A 23,149-nucleotide genomic window follows, 5' to 3' on the forward strand; every position below is an offset into this window, starting at 1 on the left:
CCAGGGAGAGTTGTTCCACGCGTTTTACAAAGCGTCTTATTTTCCTTGACATCAAATGTTGAACGTGTCCATGTGTCTACTCTTCTCTTCCTCCCAAATCTTGACATTCTTGAAATTTTGTCACGTTTTCATGAGAAACTGAGAGCATGCGAGCTCCCCCCTCACTACCTGTCTTTGCGGCAGCAGCTCAAATGTGCGCATCTAACCTTACTGCACAAGGAGATTACTTCTGATTGGATCACCTCAAAACTCCTCCTGCCTTTTTACACAACTTAATTAGTTCTGATTGGATCAATGAATCGCATTTTCATCTTGTTTTTATTTGCTGATGAAAATGCCAGTACATTTCATCGTATTTATCATCCTCTTGCATTAGTTTTTATTTAGTTATTGTCTCGCATGAAAATATGCAGAAAATTATTGATCCATGAAATTAACACTGTTGTACAGCGAGATGAGACTTTCTGGAAATAATTTCTGTTTCGTTGTTTCTGGTTTTGATGTCTTCTCTTCCTGTACCTCTTGTTGTGGAGGTTTTGATGTGGAGTTTTTGTTTTTGCTGACAATGGTTATTCAGGAGAACACTGCAGAGAGTACTGACACCCTCAGCGCTGGTATAAATGGTACAAAGCGACACTGTTGTCGCTGTTTGCACGCAACATGAACAATGCGGTGAGAATAATAGGCCTAAGGCATAGAGAAGGTGTATGTGTGGGCAACTAGGTGGGAATGAAATGTTAATAACCACTGGTCTGCAAATACATCTTTAGTAAATTCTTAGATATTAGATGTTACTCCTTTCACTGAACGAGGAATAGATAATTAGACAAAGTAATAGAAGATCTGGTGCCTCTTGTTGTATTGTCTGAAAGATTAGAAAAAGTATGTCAACTGTAGAAAGCATTTTCTTTAATATTATTATATTCGTCTTTTAGATATGGGACTAGATGTACTCACAAGTGAGGATATAGCAGTAAGCCTTTCATTGACTGGACACTGGTGTTCTGTCACTTTAGACCTTTGTTCCAGGCTAACATCAGGAACACCTTGACCCCTGCACTCCCATGACACAAGTGTCACTCAGGGAAGTGTGATGTTTGTATGCGTGCCTGCAACCCAGACGCTACAGTCTGCTTTTTTTGTTTTAACATCTAACACTGATGAACTGGGAGCTAATTGTAATGTTGCAAGTCCCAAAATAATTTACTTTGAATAAGAGCACCTGTTAAATAGTAAGAATTTTTGGACTATGAATCAATAAACAAACACTTTGTGTCCTCTCAGTGCAGAAACGTAACCATCTTGATCTTGAAATATTGAACTCGGGGTCACAGAATGGGGAACATACTGTTTGTATAAAAGGTGCTGCCAGCAGTTTTTTCCTAACCATGTAGAACTACATATGTCTGCAATGTGAATTATCTTCCCTTATAATCATTTATAATGGTTAAAGTTTAACAGACGTGGTCAATTGTGAGCAAAGGTCTATAGGCCCTTCAGATGTACCATAACTTATGTTTACTTTTACATGATATGTTAATCTGGATCACATATAAGAGATTGTATAATATAGGAAGCTGTTTTTGATGATGAAAAAGGTTTTGTTGTGCACACATTTTCAATACAACACTTCACAGTCTGTGAAGTCCAGTAGGATAACGTAGTGTTGATTTTTTTTTTTTTTTAAGTTTTGAACATTGAACTTTAGAACTATACGTTTTTTACACAGGGGAAGCATTTTCGAACAAACCCTTTTATGGTTGCTCAAGGAAAAGAAAACATTTTATCACATGTCGTCATTGCCCCTTTTAACAGCATTACAGCATTGGATAGTTTGTGCTTGTGGTGTGGTGCAGACCATGTTTGCCCTTCTAAATAGCAGATGTCTCATTTTGTCTTCATGCTTTTGCCTTGAAACCCACCATTTGCAGTAGGTTTTCAACTTGATGGCTGATGGTATTTGTATAGGGAGCAATTGTTGACAACCGTTACACATACTGAGAGTGAGAGGGTGAAAATGACTTGCTCTCAGGGGCCTTGACAACCTTTGCCCCCCTGGCTCTTGTTTCAGGCCCTGTAATTGCCACTGACCAATGGGCTCCTGGTTGAAACTAGACTCCAGGCTGCAGCTATTAACGTCCCCCTCCAAACGGATCTTGTTTTGATTCCTGATGCTTTTATAGGTTTTGTCTTTAGGAGACATTCCTGGTCGGCACATACCGTGCACCCCTTTCTGCCCTTATTTTCCTTCCTTCCCGTCTTGTGGGGCCATTGGCCCCCCCTTCCTGCACTCACAAACATACACATAGCCTTGATCAGCTTTTGCGTGTGTGTGTGTGTATGTGTGTGTGTGTATGTGTGGGCGCCAAGGCTGCTGACCAGCCCACCCTTCTCTGGCCCCTCCTGACTGCCATCTACACTCCATGAACTTGGCCACCCGTCACAGCTGCGTTAAGATTGAAGGATGGGGGGCCCTTGTATCCAGCTGGGTCGGAAGACATTGTTGGGGGCAGGGCAGGCCCAGATGCAGATGGTTTAGGTCAAATGGAGATGTTTGAGGATGAAGGGGGAGGGGGGATTTAGGAGCTCAGAGGTACCATAACTCCAGAGGTTACTACTTCAACCCCTGGACTATGCACCCTTAGTCTTTGAGTATATATTTGTTTTGATAAGTGTGTATTGCAGATTGTACTTTGTCCTATCTAGCTTAGCGAATGCGCCACTTTTAAAGCTTGTTGCAAACTATTTGAAGGGAATTCAGGCTTAACTTAATAAATGTTTGGTGTAACAACAGATGAATACATTTTTTTTTTCATGGAAATGAGTCAGTTTTCTAAAAATAATAAATTTGTATATACATTAGTGTTGCAGTATATGTTTTTGCTTGATTAAACAAATGTTAAACTGGAAGAATGTGGGTTCAATGGGAAGCATTCACTTTTACGGCAAAGTTCTTTATGTTATGGACTCCTTGGCAAGGGTTTGAGTCCAACACAGAGAGGGTCGTCTCCTCAGCTGATTCAGCACCCACAGACTGGAGCCTTAACATTTTGTCGAAATTTCCCAGTGGAGATGCAGTTAACAATGTGCCTGTTTGGGATTGTCAAATCAGACATTACCTACTTCTGCCCACCTGAAATTAGTGCAGCTAATTTCTAAGTTTGCTCTACGCAGCCAACTTCCCAACTCACCCAAATGGAGCATTTTCAGTAGTATTTTCAGTAATTTGTATATTTCAGTAGTTAGAATGCATCTGAAGCAGACCGTCTCCTGTTTTGTGTCAAAACTTGAATTACCTAAAGTTATCCAGAGCTGATGTGTGAAAACCTGCTTATTTGTTTGTTTCGTTTTTTTACTGACCTCATCTGTATTTACTCTCATTTGTTGCAGAATGGCAGTGCAGGATGGGCAGATGAGGCTGACAGCAGCAGAGGAAGAGGAGAGGCCTCCAGAGACTTTGCTAAGGTGAAAAACAAAATCAAGGAAAAAAACAAATAAAATCCCAAAAGTTTTGTTACAAAAGTAGCAAAAGGAGCCCTTTATGACAGTTATGTGATAACATACATTCTCATTTCAGTAGCACATGTGGGACATGTGTATATAGGTCAACCTTTTGAAGTATTATACAATTGCAGAACTCTAAAAATGCAGGATCTATGTGTTCCTGAAACTCTAAGCCAGCTTCAAAGAACTAAAAGTGTCGAAGCCTGAAAGATTCATCTGTGCACACCTCAAAGATAACAGTTAGCTGCTGACATGTATGTTTTGTGGTTAAGTGAGATGAAAGCATCTGTTCTAAAAAGAACATTTCAGGGAGAAAAAAGAACAAATGTCTTCCAGACAAACATTATGTATAGAGTATATGAGTCATAACAATGGTGCAATTACAACGTTTTGCAATCCTATTATGAACTATCATCATACAGTCTAACATTAAAAAGAGCAGTAGAGAAAATACAGACATTCAGGATTAAGCACTGGACAATAAACTGTATACTTAAGCACTTTGAGGCGACTGTTGTTGTGATTTGGTGCTATATATAAAATTGAATTGAGTAGACATTGTGGCTGAGCAGCCACACAGCTCTACTTTAAGCAAACAGTACCCCAATAACTTTCTATTTTTCTTTACAGCTGTATGAGCTTGATAATGACCCAAAAAGAAAAGAGTTTTTGGATGATCTCTTTGCCTTCATGCAAAAAAGAGGTAAGCATACAAAAATATTATTTTACTAATATCAGATCCTGTGGCTTGGCTTGTACTGGATGGAGCATTGAATTGGAGGTTTATTCGGGACCTAGATAACTTTTAGACTTTAAGGAAGACTACAAGTTATCATCATTATACTTCAAAGTTATAATATTTTCTGAGATGGAAATTATTATATTGTTGCATTCCTACTCTCAAAACATGTAGGGTGCTTTAAATGTTAACTTTCAGTGTGACTCTATGGGAATTGCCACAGATGTGTCACTAAAGTTAATTTCTTTTTTTAGAGAGCACCTGGAATTTCAGTGTTGATTGAGCAATGTCACACCTGCAGCACAAATAGATTACTTCTTCATACAATTGCTAGAAGCCATACAAAATCAACGAGGATGAAAGTACATACAGAATGTAACTCCTTGTCTGATGCCAGTGAAACATGTTTTGTCACTAAACAACTCACACACTGGCTGAGAAATACTTCATTAATTCCCCTCTCAAGCATAAAGGCCATAAGGTATCAGCAGGTAAGATCTGCCTCAGCTGATCCTGTGTTTCTGTAGCATCAGAGTCAAGTGGATCTGGCAGTGGCCTAGCTTAGTTGGCCAGCAGGCTTCATGGATCAGCTGACTTTGTGCTGCTTTGACACTGCTTACGAGACCTGTCTGACCAGGGCTGCTAATGCACTTAGGCTTTTATCAGACAAACCTATTGCAAAGCAAATTACACTGCTTGAGCAATACCTCCCAAGGTGAATCACAATGTTATTACAGTGGTGCATACTTCACATTATGTTTTGGCAGGCTGTGATAGGTGATGATAATCTGTGAGTGTGTGTGTGTGTGTGGTTCACTTCAATATGTTTTGCTACAGGCTTCAGTGGTGGGTACCGTACATGAGTGAAACTTTATTTGATGCATAGTTTGTTTTGTTGGACTGACAGATGATCGCTTTGTGCAATTATTATTTTTTTGGGTAAATGGGCCCGTGTGCATCGACACCTATGTGTATGTACTTGCATATGTGTGTTTAAGGTGCACGAGAGCAGCAGCTTCTGAGAGACTGGTTAGGTCTTACCACCCAGAGGCCTTGTTTGGTGGGTGATGAATTAAGCCGAGTAGGAGAGGGAGGGACGGGATCTGTCAAGGCCCTGTTAGCATCTCTGTCCAGTGGCAGACGCTGGGAGTGGCTGCCTGACCCTTTACTCACGCTGGTCAGATGGAGAAATCCATCAAGCTGACTAAATCGCCACCTGACAACAGATAACTAGCTGATTACAGTGTCACATTATTTTTCATGCAGTTTGAAACGAGTCAGCACAAACATTGAGTGAATAATAACACTGATTTAAAACAAACAAATTAACATGTAACTTGTAAATTATATTGCCATAAAGTAAATTAGGACGAAGCACAGTCCTGGTAACTCTTTGGTGTTTAACTTGTTTAACGGAATTACATTTCCAAAGAGAATTATCGTGAGTGTAACTGGAATCGGCTTACGCGTTTCAGGTTCCCATGTCAACATTAATACAGGTGATCAATATTGAGTCCAAGAGTCAGTGCTAGTTGTTGCAGTTATCACTAAATTTCCAGAGTGCTCATCTACAAGAGAAAGATACTGCAAAAGACAAAGGAAAGATATTGTGAGATTAAAAAGTATTATTTATTTGAATAGTTTTATTTTACAGTTACAAGTGCAAAGTTGAAATCTAAATATCCATGGCTGCACAGTGCTTTAAATATAGATGCAGGATATGACATTAGAGACTTGATGAAACCATTGTACAAGAGAGGGTATAATTTCAGCTAGACTAGAGTGCCGTCTTCACCCCTCCCTTAAGTCAGGAGCCACTTGGCTGACCTATGCTGTCCCTCAAGCCGGAGTCTTAATCATAGGGCATTGCTTGGCTGGATTTCTTTTACACTCAGTGCCAAGAGTAAATGAGATGAAGAGCAAGCCTCTTTAAGCTCTTATTCACGCTACCCTCTAATTTCTGTGCATTGGCTCCTCCCTCCATTTCATTTCATAGATATGTTGTCAAGATTATTGCAGTCCATTTTTTGTAATTAAAGAGCACTTAGGAAGCCTGTTTTGTTTTTTTTCTTTAAATGCAATGTCATTATTTGAGACTTTCTAAGAAGGGCGTAGCAAAGGGAAAATACCTCTTAAATTGAATGAGATTACAAGTGGACTCTGAAAAATGAGGCAGAGTGTGAGGTTAAGTTAAATCCAGTGGAAACTCTGGTGAGAGTGAGACAAATGGTGAAGTGCTTTTCCCACCTTGGCGTGGGGCCTCTGAGCCCTGAGAGGGAAGCAAACGGCGGAAGGAAAACTTACGAGGGATTCGCATTTCCTGCCTCTGCTGCTTAAAAACAGTCACATGTGTTTGTGTGTGTGCGTGTCTGTGCGTTAATGCTTGAGGAATTTTACCAGCTGTCCTAAATAGAGTCTGAGTGTAAAGGGAACCCATTGATGGGCTTTGAATCACAGACATGACAGAAGACGCACATACAACCCCCCCGCCTCTTTTTGTCACAGATGACCACTGTAGGGTCAGAGGAATATTTGTTACATCCATTACTGAACCCAGCCAGCTTTCACCACTGACCTCTGTGCTATTTGTTGCTTGTAAGGAGCTCAGCCTCATTCAGCTGGAGACCCTCATGTATATATTAGTCATTTGCTCCAGGTAGAAACATTAGCTAATGGCCTGACATGTACATGTAAATGCACTAGGGCTGCTCACATAGAAAGAGCGCGGGTGGAGGATATTAGCCAAGATGAGTTACGGTGACATCACTGTTCATTACATCCATTACAGGTTTTCCTGTCTCACCCCCAATTGCTGCAAAGAAAGCTTGGCGGTGGCTTGATGCTTTTAACCACCTCAAAGGTTTCGATTAAGCATATGGGTGATTGTTTGTTTTGGTTTGACACTCGACCGCTTTGTCATTGGGGATGGGGGTTTGGACCAGGAGGTGGGCTTTTGAGAAGGTGGGGGAGCAGGCAGTAAATGAGGCAACAGTTGCTCGATGAAGAAAAAAAAAAAAAGGGAAGAAACTCAGAGAGTGATGCAGCCAACTGCCTGTCAGTGCTGTCCACTTGAGATGATTAATGGCCACGAGCTGTGATGGACAGAGCCAGAGAGGGAGAGAGAGAGAGGCTCCTGTTCAGTGAAGTCACCAGTCGAGAACCCCTGCCCCGCCCCACGAAGTGTTTTACTCGTTCTCCTCTCACCAGAAAACCACACACATCGTGGTCAGAGATCAAGATCCATCTCAGTGTGACACTCTTAATTGGAAGTGTAGCTTCAGCTTAAGAGGGACCACATGCTGTGCTATCACAGCTTTAGAGTTATTTTAGAGGAAAATCCCAGATTTAGCTCTGTTAATAGTAATAAAGTGGTAAGCAGGACTTGTCTGTGTGATTAAATTATAGTTCTGATGTTGTGGCTAGGGGAAGATTTATAGAATGAAATGAAGGGTTCTTATTTAGCTGTAGCTCCACAGTGAATTGCACGAGGAGAGCAGTGTTTGTTCCTTTGAAGCTCCCAGAATTTGCTGCAGGAGACAGAAAAATGGCACTAAAGGGATTTTGATCAAAACAGAGCAAGTCAGCAATTTAGTGACATAGCATTATTTGCATATTCCTTTACACTCAATTTTTTTTGACTAAAAAACAAATGTTAAACATGCCTTTGTATTACCTTTTACAAAGCACAGCATTTTTTGCTCCAAGGTTTAGATGGATTTTATTTGAAGTATTTGTGGTGTGGGAACAGTGGCCTCCCAGCAGGACATTAGAGGAAGTTCCCCAACTGTAACCCAGAGACCGAGTGCTCTGTCCACACCAATTACAGCATGAATGGGCTCTGGGGGATCCACGTATGCATTATATTACTCCCCTGGTCAGCCTCACACTGGCCCTCGTAACAGGCAGCCCCTCTGTACAAACACCACACCACAATAGGAACATTCTCTGGCTCTGTGATATGGACTCGTTTTCCTTTAGTTAACACCCCACAACTTCTGGAAAGTGGCAGCACCTGGTTGGTTTAACAACAAAGCCCAAGGTTTTGTGAGCATATTTGTCCATTTCAGATGAAGTGTTGGGTTATAGTTAAAAGGATTTTTTTTTTTCAGGTGGTGGTGGCGGTGGTGAGGTGTAGGGGCAGAACTAGAATCCTGCTAATTGATTTGGCAGGTAAAAGGCTGTAGATGTAAAAGTTTTCATTCATAATTTTGTGATAACCTTGTTTTCCTATTACATTTATAATCTGAATCATGACAGATCTTCTCCTAATAGATGCTGCTTTTTAAAGCCTGTGAAGCATGTTTTACACAGAATCCACCAATAAAATAGAAAGAGGAAATGACATTATGTCCTCTCTTTTCTTTCTTTTCATTCCCGTCCTCTTCCTTTGCACCCACTGAATTCTCCTCCCCTCTCTGTTTATTGTGCTACAGTTACAACCGCTGAAACTTGATAACACCATGGGGGATAGGGTTGGAGGGCCGCACTGTGGCCTGCTTGCTTGGTGAGACCGGGGGAAGGAAGGACTGGCTGGATTAAGGGGCCTCCTGTCCTACGCACAATGATTAATGATCTCTAAATAAGTGGAGGCAAGTCTTTTAGATATGGTAACCCTGATAGACATCAGACATGTGACTGTCACATGTCTGATGTCTGTGAAAAAGACAAAAGAAAGGATGAGGGATGAATGTGGCCAACATGGAAGTAAGAGCCGAGTGCAGACGGGGTGCCAGGGTTACTGAGGAGAGGTTAAAGGAGACATCAGGCAGCTTGTATGGGAGAACGCAGTGTTCTTTGATTTCCCTTTCAAAGCACTTTGCCAGTGGTCTGAAACTGACTGAGGTTACCAATCAGACTGAAAGATAATGAGGGAACTGTACAAGAAGATTAGAACTGGTAGTAAAGGGGCCCTTCTCTCAGCATAGGGTGGAAACCCAAATGATACATAGATTCCAACCACCGCTTTCTAATCATTTTCCAAAAGAAGAGATGAAACTCTGCCTTTTGGACACATCCTCCCATGCATTTTTCATCAAAGATTTGGTGGTAACTGCCCTGATACATTTGAGGGTTGAGATTGTCTTTGGTTTGGGCAAACCCCACCCATCCCCTGCCAAATTACAGCCCAGCCTTAAGGGCACAAGCATCTAGAGTGGTTATCCATTTCCTTCAAAACAAAAGGAAATAGTAGTTTTCCTGATGTTTTGCGTGTGGGATGGTTTATTGTGGGAAGCTTAGATTAAAATCTTGTGACTTTTTAATTTTTTTTGTTTTTGCTTCTTTCTTTCCAACTAAGGCTACTCTTTGTGTCCTTTCCTCTCTGTGTTTCTTCATCCCAGCCCCCAATTACTTCCACCCCCTGTTATTTCCTCTGTTCTGTGGCCAGACTATTCCACAGCCCTAGATTGCCACTGTGCTGTCCATCTTTAATTACAACCGTACTGTACTGGGATTTGAGACCCTAAATCGCCATGGTCATATGACCAGGCAAGAGGACAAGTGCAGGCCCTCAAACAGATTCATGCTTCCCAGTGAGGTCATCGGTCAGGGTAAAAATAATACTGGCTGGCTGCTCTGTTCATTCACCCATCTTGTTTTGCACTCACTGAAAAATACTTACAAGTGAATGCTTTTATGGGAAATGGGGAAAGTAATAGGGTAGAGGATGTTATTGAATGGAAAAAATAACACTACTTGTGATACAAGTTGGATAAAATAGTAACGGTCTGAAGAAAGAAATTCAGAAAACTGTGGCTGAAAGTGAAACGGCAAGAAATCTGTTCCTCAATGTATGCAATACAGGAACTTAAAATGTAGTATGTATATTCCTGCTTAAAGGAAGTAGGCCGCAGTGTATATTGTAAATTAAGTTAAAGAAACGCAAAGTTAAAAGTAAGAGATTTCAATAATTACAAATGATTTGTGTAAGTTGATTCAGCATAAGCACATTAATAATAGGGTGCCAAATCAAGCTTTTCTGTAAATATATGTATGCTTTTAATTTTGTATTTGTGTTCATTGGAAACTTGTTTACTTCATTGTGCTGTTTCATATAAAATATATTTAATCTTTAGGCAATCAAAATGGGGTTTGTGGTTCCATCGTAAAGCTTTCTGCGCACAGAATTCTCCTGTGATCGGCAAATTCCCTAAGCCTCTGCTATCTGTATATCTGCATGTCTTGCTTCTCCATCTGTGTCCTGTGTGTGCTCTTAAAGCAATGTTTCCTGGCCTCCACACCCTTGTGATGGATGGTATGAAATGCATTACAGCCCCCAGAGGAGCCCTACACCCGTACAATAGCCCTGAGCTCACTTCCACTGCAGCTTTGCAGCCTTGCTCCATAAGCCACACAGCAGCAGAGGTCTGAGTGCCTAATGGAAAACAAGACGTTTGATTTGAGGGAAGAAATGGACATGAAACACACAAGTGCTGTTGTCTCTTTGCCAGTGGCGCTTTAGTTGATGTGGTTTATTGTTTGGGGTACATGATTACATAAAGGCAGTGGTTACTTAACAAGTGGTGATATATGAGTGTGAGATGAGTTATCATCATTTGCAGTTAGGCTTAAAATAAAATTTTCAGTGTTGCAGTATACAGTGTGTCATCATCAGTTTTCTAGTGGTTTACTTTCTTTTGTATCGTTGACTCCAAAAGAAAAAATAAATTGTAGCGTTTTAAGCCCTAAATTAACAAATAACCTTTATCGTGAATTCACTAAAAGGGTTTTATTGTACTTGTATGTTACTTACAAATGAAAGCTTTTTTCTGATGTTGATTTCATTTTCAGTCACTCTGCATTAGCATCAGCTAAGACCCTGAAAGGTAAACATATGACCCACTCTCATGGATCTTAGAAGTCAAAAGTAATTAGCATTGACAAGAGGTAAAATTTGCAAGATGAGTGCACAACCCCCAACAACCCCCTTATGTGCGTGAACAGATTCCCCTTTCTCCCAGGCTTATAGCATTTGATGTCTCCGGTATTGATCAGCGGTGCTCGGCCTCAAATGGTGCTCATCAGCTGATGGCTTTATCCGTCAATCCGGGTGGTCATTGATTGAAGCAGTTAGCTGTGTTATAAAGCTTGCTTTATGGGACAGAGGGCCCCCTCAGTGCATCAGTAAAGTCATCACTGCCTCATGTGTACTCCTTAATCCAGCAAAAACTAGTTTGACTAGTTACTTGTCACCAGTGTTGGCCAGGCGTATTTTGGTCTCAGGATATCCTGCAGAACCCAGGTGTCCATAGCCAAAAGTTTTATTTATGTCCACTGTGGAATAGTCAGACCCAGGCATCTGTAGCCAACAGAGTTATAACATGTGAAATGCTGTTTTAATTCAAAAGATGGCCTTTCTTAAACCTGAAGTACTTTTGTTACTTCAACTAAAGATAACTAAAGGAGGAAAAAATGTTTTGTGTGTAGTCCTGTCCTGTTTGTCCTGTTTGTCTACCTCACCACTTTTTTTCTCCCCTTGTGTATTTTTTAACCTCCTAGGACCTGGCGTCCACATATGTGAACATCACATTTTGGATTATTTAGACCAAAATATTCCATTTTGCGCTACAAGGGCCTGATATCCACTTACGAGGACATTATACTGACACTGTTCTGTCGAAATTTTATACGAATATCCTTATATGTGGCTCTCATTTTTCTTAGAAGCACAAATCAGGTTAAAAAAAAATCTGGTAATTCTTTGTTTTTACATTCATCGGGTCCCAATATGCCCAAATATCAAAGAGAAATTAAAAATGTATGCCGTGGAAGAGTTCGAGTATTAGGAGGTTAAAGCAGAAAGACCTGAAACCCAAGTTTTCTCTGTCACACTGCCTTCAGTTCTTAGAACTTATAGCCCTCAACTGAAGCCATAAAGTAACGTGCAAAAATGCATGTAAAACAGTCCTTTTATGAAGCCTGGGGGGGCTATTGTACTTACTAAATAGCTGTTGTGTGTCTGTTTGCACCATGGCATTTTCCCCTCTTTCTATTTGTCTCCAGGCCTCCTTCCTCTAGTTGTTGTTTTTAAGCTTTATCTGTATTCTTTTTATTTGGTCTAAATAGTACTCCTTCCCCTCACTGTCGTACTCTTCCTGGCTTCAGTTGAATTTGAAGGGTGGAAAATTTTAAGCCTCACCTCAGCAGCTTAATCAGTGAAACACCTCCACCCCCTTCTCCCCCTTTTCATGCGTAGAACAAGCTGTATTCTCGTAGCTGTCACATATACATTCTTTACACTTTTTACTGGACGATCAGAGATGTTTGTTTTCAGCCAGTCTGCTCGGTTACTGTAGTCTCACTTGATTTTCAAGTTAGGCAGAGATTTAGAGCAGAAGTTATCCTTGATATATGGCCTAGTTTTAAAGTTTGACATTAGGATATAAAAAGGCAACATGGCATTTTATATTCTCTTGTTGAATACGAGTTCCAGCAGTTTTGGCAAACATGTAAATAGCAATCATGCATACTAATTTTTAACCTATAATAAATTGCTTTTGAGGACTAAAAATATGTGTACAAAACAGCTTTCACTGATCTTTTTTCCAAGTGAGAGTAACTCATAGGACAGGCCTGTATCATTAGTTTTACTACATGTGTTAACAAACATTTTTCCTCCCAACACTCACACACTGCAACACTCTTGCTGTTTTCTGCTGTTAGCCCCTGTATCTGTACCATGCTCATAGATTTTTTTTTTTTCTAATCCGGTCATAGCTATAAGTCACAGAAAAGGAAACACCATCACACAATTTTAATAACGTCAAGTTTTAACAGAACAAATGGTAAATACATTTCATGCATGAGTTGCACAACAGGTTTCAGTAGTTCCTGCAGCTTGGCTGGAAACATACAGCCTGTAATGATAAATGTTGTTAGAGAACATTCAAGCACTTCAACAAGGTAAAGAATTGTTAAAAGAACGTCCTGACAATCTCTCTGACCACAGATGTTTTCAAACGCATTCCTGTGACAATGTTTGCTTAGTTTCAATTAAAAGCTGTTGGGTGGAGTAACTTAACCAGATCTGTGATAAGTAAAAACACCCTGAAGGACTTGTAGGTGGATCCATAAACATCTGTTGACCACTGGTCAGTCAATAATCTTACTTTTTGTCAAACCCTAAGCAGAGCAGAATTTAATGCATTTAATACAATTTATAGGAGACGGACAGCAAGCATCTGTCAGGATGTCGCGATCAATCAGTGACTTTAAATATATACCTAACCTTTGTCTAAATTTAATATAGCCTAATCTTATTATTTTAAACCTTGAAGGAGTTTTTCCTTTACTGCTTTGGGCTTACTTTGAAGGAAGCAGAAATACTACACATGGTCCTACAACGTTTCCCATTTTATATAAATAGGTTTTCCCTTGATATACTTATCAACAAGCAAAATATTCTCTCTCTGGACTGGGATAAATGTGCTGAATGTATGTTTCCCTTCTCTCTTTCTGATGTACAAGACATTTTAAAAATACCAGTGACTTTGAATAACCCTGCAGCATAAGACACCCCAACCACCACTTTTATCCATCCATCCACCCGTCCACTCATCCATCTCTCTGATGGCTCCGGTGTTGATTGGGGTCTGGTCAGTTGATCTGCCTGGTCTCTGGGAATCGAGGGGACTTGAGTTACAAATGGAGAGGCCGTCTCACTTTTCGCGCCATCCAACCTTTTCAATCCCCTTCCCCCTCTATTTCAACAGGTGACCCATCTTCATGACCCACAGAGAAGGAGTCATGTTTCTTTTCTTTTTGTCTTTCTTTCTGTACATCTATCCATCTCACCTCTGAGATACTTTACTGACAGAGCTGTCAAAAGATTAAGGAGGTCAATCCACCAATACTTAAAACACCATATAAAATCTTGTCCACTTTATCATTGCAGAGATTTCTGCACTTGAAAAATTGTCAAATTCAGTTTCTAATAGTGTCATTGTGTGTATTCTTGACAGACTTCGCAGTGTGTGAACAGCAGCCTTTGAGATTTACAGCTTCTGACTTTTGTCTGGAGACTTGCCAGCTTTGCGATGTTTTACACGATCCCAGAGCAGTTGACAGTGCACAGAAGACAGCTCCTTTAATATACTGGCTGCCTGCTCACTGTAATAATTCTTACTAAGAAGCTCCTCTCCCTGTTTTCTAAGCAAATATAGCTTCAAGTGAATTATCCATCACTGAGTGTTTGCCTTTTTCCCCTTAAGTATTGTTCTTTTTATTGAGGTAAAAGGAAAACCTGGATGAAGGAAGAGAGAGGATCTGCTGGCTTTTGAATTAAAAAAAAAAAAGGAATTTATTAACCTTTTATTTAATTTTTCATCAACAAAGGGACATGTTAAATTCATCATATGAGAAAATGTTATTATTTGTGTAAGTCTGTAAGCTGATAATGGTGCCTTATGTAGTCCTTACATTGGTTAATCTCTTTACTGTGCTGTTGTTGGTATAGTGACATCATGCAGTGGCCGGGCTTGATAATGTTGTCACACATTATCTCTGTAGATGGATGGATGTGGCTTAACTTGTTCCAGTGTAATTCATTCTACGTGGCGTCCTTTATTTTGACTTCAACCTCACAGAGCAATAGAAAGCCTTTGTTTTTCTTGGTTTTTGTGTTCCTTATCACAGCAGCGGTCAAATACAGTTGACAGAAGATAAGTCATTTCTTGGCTTTTCCTGTCTTTTCTTTTTTTCCTTTGTCTGCCTGTCACCTCACATTAATTGCATTTTATTGACATGAAAGTAATGAAACCTCTGCAGCCAGAGATACAGGAGTATATTGACTGACTTATATTATATAGACTTTATTAGATGACTCTCTCTCTCTTTATGTGACTCTGCCAGCTGCAGCTTTAGCTTCATGCTTAGAATAGCAATGCATCTATAGTGTAATGTTACATTTAACTTCCCTTAGGTGGAGGGCACTACATATCTTAACACTTGATATGAATTGGTCCGTCGTGTGAGGCTTGGCTCTGTCTGGACTAAAGATAGCAAATTCCATGCACTCAAGGCTTTTTTACCTTTTATGTCCCTGGCCGTGCATTAAAAATAAAACAAACATGCCCCGGTGAACACCAGGGTCCTGACAATATTCTAGCCTGAAGTATGAACATAAACTAAACAGCCAGGGGCTGCCTACATAAAGTAAACTCCCAGCATGTGGAGCCCAGACACTTATCTCCCTTGTCAGTGTCTCCCTGCCCCAGGTTAATGAAGGGTTTGGGCTGGTCTGTGTTGGTATTCTCTAAAAATGAAAACATATTTTTCTGTATTTAGATGCAATGTCATCAGACAAAATTCCTTCAAGATGGATGGGAACAAGGATTTCTTTCTATTGAGAGTAGTATCTAATATACATGCACAGAAAACATCAGAAGCAGCACATTAGGGATTTATAAAAACTTCATCTCAGCACTTCAGAGTATAAAATATCATCAGTAAGACCGGAGCAGTCTCAAGGAAATAAATATTCTGGTATTATTGTTTAACTAACAGTGAATGTACTTAAATTGAGATGAGGAAACATAAGTTAAAAGAAACAAGAGATAACTTTGGTTTAGTCTGATCTGCTGTGTAGACGTGGTGTTTGAGGTAGCGAGGAGGAAGAGGAGAAAGGTCTTGGTCAGCGGCACTCTAAAAGGGTTCAGACACTGCTACAAGGCCAGGGGCTGTTTGTGCTGGCTGACACCTTTCTTACTGCAGTAAGAATCCAGTAATCCAGTCTTTCTCCAGCTGGCTAGCTACCACACCTCCCCCTTCCTTTTCTCCTTCCTTACATCCTTCCTTTCTTCCCTCCAAAGGGGAATTTCAAGATATTAAGGTCATATTAAAAATAAAAAAATCTAATCATCCCTGCGAGGAATTTCTAAATTGATCGGAAGAGGTAAAGAAACCAAAAACGATGAGATGATGTGATGTGGTGTTTAATTCTCTCCCTCCTCTTTTCCCTGTCTTTCTTCACTGTAGATGACAGTGAAACCTCACACCAGTCAATGTTCATTTAGTAAAAAATTCATTTCCTGTGTGTTGTCCGCTGTAAGGCTGTCAGGCTGTCACTTAATTATTTAAAGAAATGCCCATCAAGTGAAGTCAGCAATATTTAATTTACCACTACTGGCGTCAGGGGCACACAACTGATTTATTATACAGACCCTGTAATGTGAACAGCTGTTTCCTGCTAAAAATAGGTCAGAGGTCAGATAAAATGAACTTGTTCCTTTTTTTTGGTCATTTAGATACAAAGTCATGCATTTTATTCTCTCTCTAAGCAATAATTATAATACATTTTTCTTTATCTGGTTTATTTCTGCCGTATTTCCTTATGAAGTGATCACAAGCCTCTGAAATGATTTTTAGATACTGTTTTCTTTATTTCATATGATACTGTGTTATTGTGAGTTTTTTAGATGAGGAGTTTATATTTCATAGTTTAACGCACTTGAATCATTACGGGAAAGCATCTTAATTATAAAATATAAGAATAATGATTTGTTTTTACTCCTAAAAATATTGTTCCACGAATACATTCCTCTTGCATTTTTTGTCCTTATAATCTGCATCCGTTATCGTCTGAAGTCGAGTTGTTTGAAGGCTAGCCCTGTGGCTCTTGTGTTCTTGGTGGAAGTTGGAGGAAAGAGTTGGGTAGTGGTTCGGGGGCCCTCAGCCACGGCACTTCCCACCAGAGCGACCTCTGACCTCTGGTGCCATTAATCACTAGGCTTCTGATGGCCGTGTCCCTGGGGAAAAATCAGTCCGGGGCAAAGGATGATGGGAGGTGAGGCCTGCAGCCAATTACAGATAGACTCAGAGCAGACCAATGGACAAATCAGGTCTTTACAGAGAGATGAAACGCCCAATAGCTGTCTGCTTGAGGAAGAGATGGTCTTGTGTTGGTTGTGTTGGTAATCATAAAGTCTCTAGTCTTCTCTAGTGGAAATTAAGCATTGAGGTTGAAGTGGGAACAGGTATTCCACCAGAGCAGAGTGCATGCGAGGCAGAGTGCCACTGTGATCAAAAGAGATGTTTGGGCCTGGTCTAATTAAGCCTGTTAGAGCTAAATGTCTCCAGGGTTGGAAAGGGAGCAGATGTTGAACACCAAAGGCTGGTGACATGCTGGTTTTCGCAAATGAGGGAACTGTGTCTGGCTAACTGCCCAAGCCTTGCTAATGTGATTTTTGCTCAATTACAGTATTATTAAAGGTGTTTTCCCACTGCTTTCACCCGTGGCTGAGCAATGTTGAAATGTGAAACGTGACTGATGTCACACATGGAATAATTAATCCTTTTTTTTTTTTGTTTTTTAAAACCACATCTGGTCCACTGAAGATGTATAAATGAATATTTGTGTTTGTTTTCTTCTGTCTGAAATTGTTAACTTTTTGGCTTTATGGGTTATGTTCTAAAATTGTATGTAATTAATAAAGTCTTGTTTTGACTTTATTGTACAGCAAATGATGACAGAGGTGTTGGCGTGAATAAAAATCCTAACCAGCTGCTGGCCTGTCACTATGGGGCCAGCGTTGTTGTCTCATTTGTTGTGCTGTCATTGTTCACAGCCTGGCCTGTATGAAAACATGGCTTCCTGCTGACCTGCAGTTTAATTCACACATCAATAACCCCTGGCTGATCTCTGACCCCCTTAGTTGTATTAATTGTTTAATGTAGGATTGATGTCCAGCACTGCATCAAAGAATGATGGTCACAGCGTAGTGCTGCTGGTCCTTTTGATGCATTGCTTGTTAGTAGAAAATTTAGTAGAAGCTCTCCATTCTTCAACTGGTTCATTTGAACATGTCAATTGGCCAATGGCAGCTGTTTTGCTGGTTTTTGCTTTGTGTTGATGTTGTGTTTTTTAATATATATACAATTTCACTATCAGTCAAGCTTTGAAGTCAAACTTTGATAGAAGCTGGCACCTTCACCCAGAAATTAGCGCCAAAGAAAAAGCTGCATGCCAAAATGAAAACAAAACTGAGCGTTTTAAATCATTCTAGAAAATTTTATTCATTCATTTATTGGGGTGAATGAGCAATTTATCCAAATCTGTTTAAAAAAAACAAAAACAGCAACAATATAAATTAAAATTTGGTGTTGCTCTTTCCACCTTACTCCCCTCGAATCCACAGCAACTAATCCACACTATTATTACTCCAATTCTTTCCTTCCTTATTGCACATATTTCATCATTTTAGCAGAATTTTAATTGCCGTTTTATTTACTTATTTTGATACTCAAATGATCAGAGATAGTGGCACAACAATTGTGTAACCAAAATAAAAATGTCCCAATTCTAATTCACTTATTCATCCTTCGATACTTTGGTGAAGCTTTTAGTGTCCAGCTAGTCTGGTGCAAACAAATGGGCTGTAAATATGGCACATTAATATAAATAAATATATATAATATATATAAATACTTCCCTCTAAATATATCCCTCAAAAGAAAAAGTGAGGTAGGAGTTTTGTTCATTAGGATTATGGTTAATTTAATGTTTTGCTAAATCTAGTGGAAATGCACACCTGGTCTTAAACAGAAACCTTAAACAAATTCTTGTTCCTTTCTATGACTCATCTTCTCTCTCTTACCACAGGACTCAAACTCAAATAATCTATAAAAGAAACTAGCATCTTGACAAGCTCACTCTTGATTTTCCATTAATTGGCTGTGAAGATAGGATCCCCTTTTCCCACAACAATTTTGTGCAGCTTTAACAAACTAAAAAAAATCCATCAGCTATAAATACTACATTAGATGTCACCATCGACTGTGTTATTTATTTATATGGATAAAGGTGAACTTTTTAATTTACTTCATTTTACAGGTACGGTGGTGTGTGTGTGTGTGTGTGTGTGTGTGTGTGCGCGTGCGCGCGTGTGTGGTATTCTTTTAGGTGTTTTCTGCTTTTTATGTGTTATCGTACCTACCAGCTTTCTGGACTGTCCTTAAATGCTTAACCCTTAGCAGCAGGATCCAAAAGCCTTCAGGCTTAATTAGTGCACAGAATAATGAAAAAGTAACACTGAAGTTAGCCTGTACTTCCAAAGCCCGTTTAGAGAAAGATTTGTTAAAAGTGACTTTTGTGTAACAGGTTAGAGACGATTGATTTTCAGTGGATACAGTAGTAGTAAAAGATTTCCTTGACCACTAACATTAAGACACCTAAAAGGTCATAGTGCTTTGCTAGTGCCATCATGGTGTCTTGATCTCCCCACTCCAAAGGTCCATGTGTTCACCTAGGACCTTTGCACATGGCTTAAAGACATGTTGCTAACTTAGGAAAATGAATCGGGGCTAATCTTCATGGCCTGATCACACTGCTATTTCACAGAGTCATTAATGAGTCCAATTCCAGGTTAAGAGCAGCCTGTGGAGGGGCTGGCGGATTGACTGGCATTAACTGTGAAGACAAATCTGTACAATTCCCCTGTGCTGGGCCTGGCAGCAGTAACGCAGAGGGGTGTGGATTTACTCCGTGCAATCCTCTAAATAAGCTTCATTATACCAGCCTATCCATGAGCCCCCACACCCTACCCACCGCTGCCCGTGGATTAGCAGGTTGTCACGATCCTTCAGTCCCCTCCTCCTGCCTCATGCTTACACGGTTGCACATTGCACTTTTTGATTCTGTTTCGTACAGGAACCGCCCACTACCCCTCCCTCTTCATCCACCCACCGTATCCGCCCCTCAAGCTCCCAGCAAGCTTCGCTGCAGATAAGCTGTTGACAAGATTAATGCATCTGTATCAAAAGTCTAGAGCAGCTTTGCTTTGTGTTGTTTGTGAATCCCCCTTTCCAGGTCAAGCTAAATTGCTTAACTGGGCTAATGTGTTTTCAAGGCAAATTTCACAGGAAGTAGCCCTTGCCACCCATGTCTAACCAGTATCCTAACAACCCTTAACAATATGTAGAGGTCACAAAAGTATATTGGGTGCTTCACCATTGACTGATATTTTGAAGCAGAATCCAATTTTCACTGTAAAAACTTCAAATTAAAGTCATTCTTGCCTCTAGGCCGATTTGTGTTGGCAAGACAAAGTGCCTGTTTTAATTAATTAATTAAGAGTCATAACTTTTACTTCAAATGTCACTCAGAAACTGTATGTGTATGTAAGGCTGATAAAAATGCTTAAAGTTTAGTGTTGTTGGCCCAAAATGAGCTTAAGCATGTTTTCGCACAGGTTATATTTATAGTACACATGCTCAGTGTTTCATCACAATACAGCTTTTATTTCTGGCTCAATCCAGACTGCTGGCCTAATCAGCCTCACTCAACCTACCAGAGCTCTGAACAAACGCTCACATGTTTATTTGCGATCTGATTACCAGAAAGAAAAACGGTGAGGACACTTTAAAACTTTACCACAATAAAAAGTAGATATGCCTGCCAACACACATTTCTATCTGTCATGGAACTCAACTGTGTAATTGCATCAATGTAGCAACATGATTGACTCATATGATTCCCCTATCTCACATTTGTTTGACTCTTTGTGTGACTCTTTGCTATTAAGATATTCCTTCAGGACTTTCTCCTCTAGTGTCTCTACAAGTCAAGATATTTCAGCAGAAATTCGAGTGTTAAACACAGGTCCTTTTCCATTGTATTAACATTTACACCTTTTTGCATGTTCCAACCACAGACCACTCTAAGGGTTGTGCTCGTGGGAGTTCACGAGTACTTCTGAGTGGCCCTGGAAAAAGAAAAACTGCTGGCTGGGCTCACTGTGACTAATTAAACTGGAAACAACTGCCATTTTTTTAACATAGCAGAGGAAAGGTTTCTGGTCATTAACTTTAGCCATGCACTGTGCTTAAATAGCAACACAGCCAGTATGTTGATTCTCTCTGCTGCTTCTGTTATTGTTGCTGCTCTGCCTTGCTTTGAATTGACGTGGCAGTCAAAGTGGTTGTTCACTGCATTAAAAACAAAAAACTTGAAACGGCTGATTAGGATTGTTCCACCTTGCTCCCGCCTTATTTTTTTATTTGATTTTTTTTTTCCAAAGTAAAGATGACTATTGGTAAAAGTATTTCATTTTAGAGGGAACTCCATTGTGTGTCAGTATTTGGTCAGAAAGAGCCCATTCTCAGCGTTAAGGTTCAATGTCTGAGTATTAAAAACTTTATCCATGTCAGACATAAATGCACTTTGAACCAAAGACATCCTTTGTAAGACATTGTTTATAATTAACTGAGCCATATTTGTTTTCTTTTCCTGTCTTCCGTAGGAACCCCAGTCAATCGTATTCCAATCATGGCCAAGCAGGTCCTAGATCTGTACATGCTGTACAAGCTGGTGACAGAAAAGGGAGGCCTCGTCGAGGTTATCAATAAGAAGATCTGGAGAGAAATCACAAAGGGACTCAACCTGCCTACCTCCATCACCAGTGCTGCTTTTACTCTGCGGACACAGTAGGTCTTTGCATTTGTGACACAAAGCTAACTAATTAAAGGTGCTGGAACCGATTAAAGAATTTCAGCAGCTTTCCTCACCGTGTGGAAGCCAAAAGCTTCTTCAGGCACTAAATATGTTCATTTCGGGAGCATTTCAGCCATCTTTTCCAGTTGTCCTTCTCACTATGTCTTTTATTTTAATAATTCCAGCTGTCTAGAGAATTGTTGTGACAGCTAGTTTTACTTCCTAGTATACATACGGAAACACGCCTCCTGCACGCACATGCAAGGATCCGCTCTGGCTGCAGCTTCTAAGTAGACATGTTGTTAGGAGTGTTTGGATTTGTGTGTTGGAATGAGTATGAATGTCATTCATTAGAACCCATACCTGTGTATTTATACACACACACAAGTTTTCTCCACTGGCCAAACTTTTCTCTTTACCCCGAGCCCCTCAGTGCATTACGTCACACATGATTGATTTCCATCGATTTAATGATGTGAATTTGGTCAGAGTTCACAGTGACTAAGGTGGGGTTTGATTGACAGCTTATAATGTCGAACCCTGACTAAAACTATATCGCTCTCTGGATGGGAACCCTTTAGCAGAGGTAACACCTCTATCTTGTCCAGCAGTACATATCCCTAATGAGCCTTGATGTATTTTTAATGTTGCTGGACTGTTGTGTAGCATTGGTCGGCTAGCTCTGTCTAATGGATGCTGCTGCTCGTGCTTCTTATTGATCCTTGGTACTTCTATCCCACCATTATGCAGTAAGCACGCATAATGTGTATAGTGTGCTCATTTATGGCATGGAAAACATTGCAGAGCTGTGACTCTGCATACTTGCAGTGCTGCTGTGATGTCATGCAAAGTGCACCAAACATGTTTTGAGCAAAGCTTTAAAGCAGTAAATTCTATATAAATTCATACATTTAAGAAAGGAGGTTACTTTCATTTTACTGAAGTGGCTTGATTTATAAATATGCAACCTAATGTCTGTTGTAAGGATCAAATATTAGAGAAATAAAGTTGCAAATGGTTTTTAATGTGTGAACGTGCACAAAGGATTTGACAGAATCATTGTGACAGCACTGCTGGAGATAAAAGGTTAGGTCTTTATTCAAAGCAGTCTGTTTTTTGTTCTAAACTAAAGTACAGACAAAAAACAAAAAGTCGCAGTGAAATAAAACAGTTATCTCTACTATCTGAACAAATACACTGAGCTATATACACATTCGGATAAACAGTGCATCTCTCGGTGCACATGTATTGCTTGAAGCAGAATCCAATCTATGTACTGCAGCTTTAAATTTCCCCATGTGTGCTTTTTTTTTATGTTCTGTCACATTAATAGAGTGCTGGATGCTCATCTTAAAAAAAATGGACAGAGTGTGTTAGCATATGTGCAAGTAATCTTTGTAATAATTTTTTTTTGCCTAGTCTTAGCTCTCTGTGTGAGAAAATTGTTAATAGGTTCATCTCAGGTGTTCATCTCTAACTGT

At 40.0% G+C, this 23,149-nt stretch overlaps 1 protein-coding gene across 2 annotated transcripts in view; it reads left to right on the forward strand.

Moving 5' to 3' along the window:
* Positions 1–23,149, forward strand: part of LOC102310481 (AT-rich interactive domain-containing protein 3B) — a 56,090-nt gene that overhangs the window by 24,749 nt on the left and 8,192 nt on the right. For both annotated transcript variants that reach the window (XM_014333561.2, XM_042218151.1), the window contains exons 3-5: positions 3,391–3,465; positions 4,135–4,207; positions 21,478–21,661. In XM_014333561.2, the coding sequence (XP_014189047.1) occupies positions 3,391–3,465; positions 4,135–4,207; positions 21,478–21,661 (332 nt within the window). The remainder of the gene's footprint in view (positions 1–3,390; positions 3,466–4,134; positions 4,208–21,477; positions 21,662–23,149) is intronic.

Source organism: Haplochromis burtoni, unplaced genomic scaffold, assembly GCF_018398535.1.
Source record: "Haplochromis burtoni strain Fernald_Lab_line unplaced genomic scaffold, NCSU_Asbu1 Contig_2, whole genome shotgun sequence".
Taxonomy (NCBI): Eukaryota; Metazoa; Chordata; class Actinopteri; order Cichliformes; family Cichlidae; genus Haplochromis; species Haplochromis burtoni.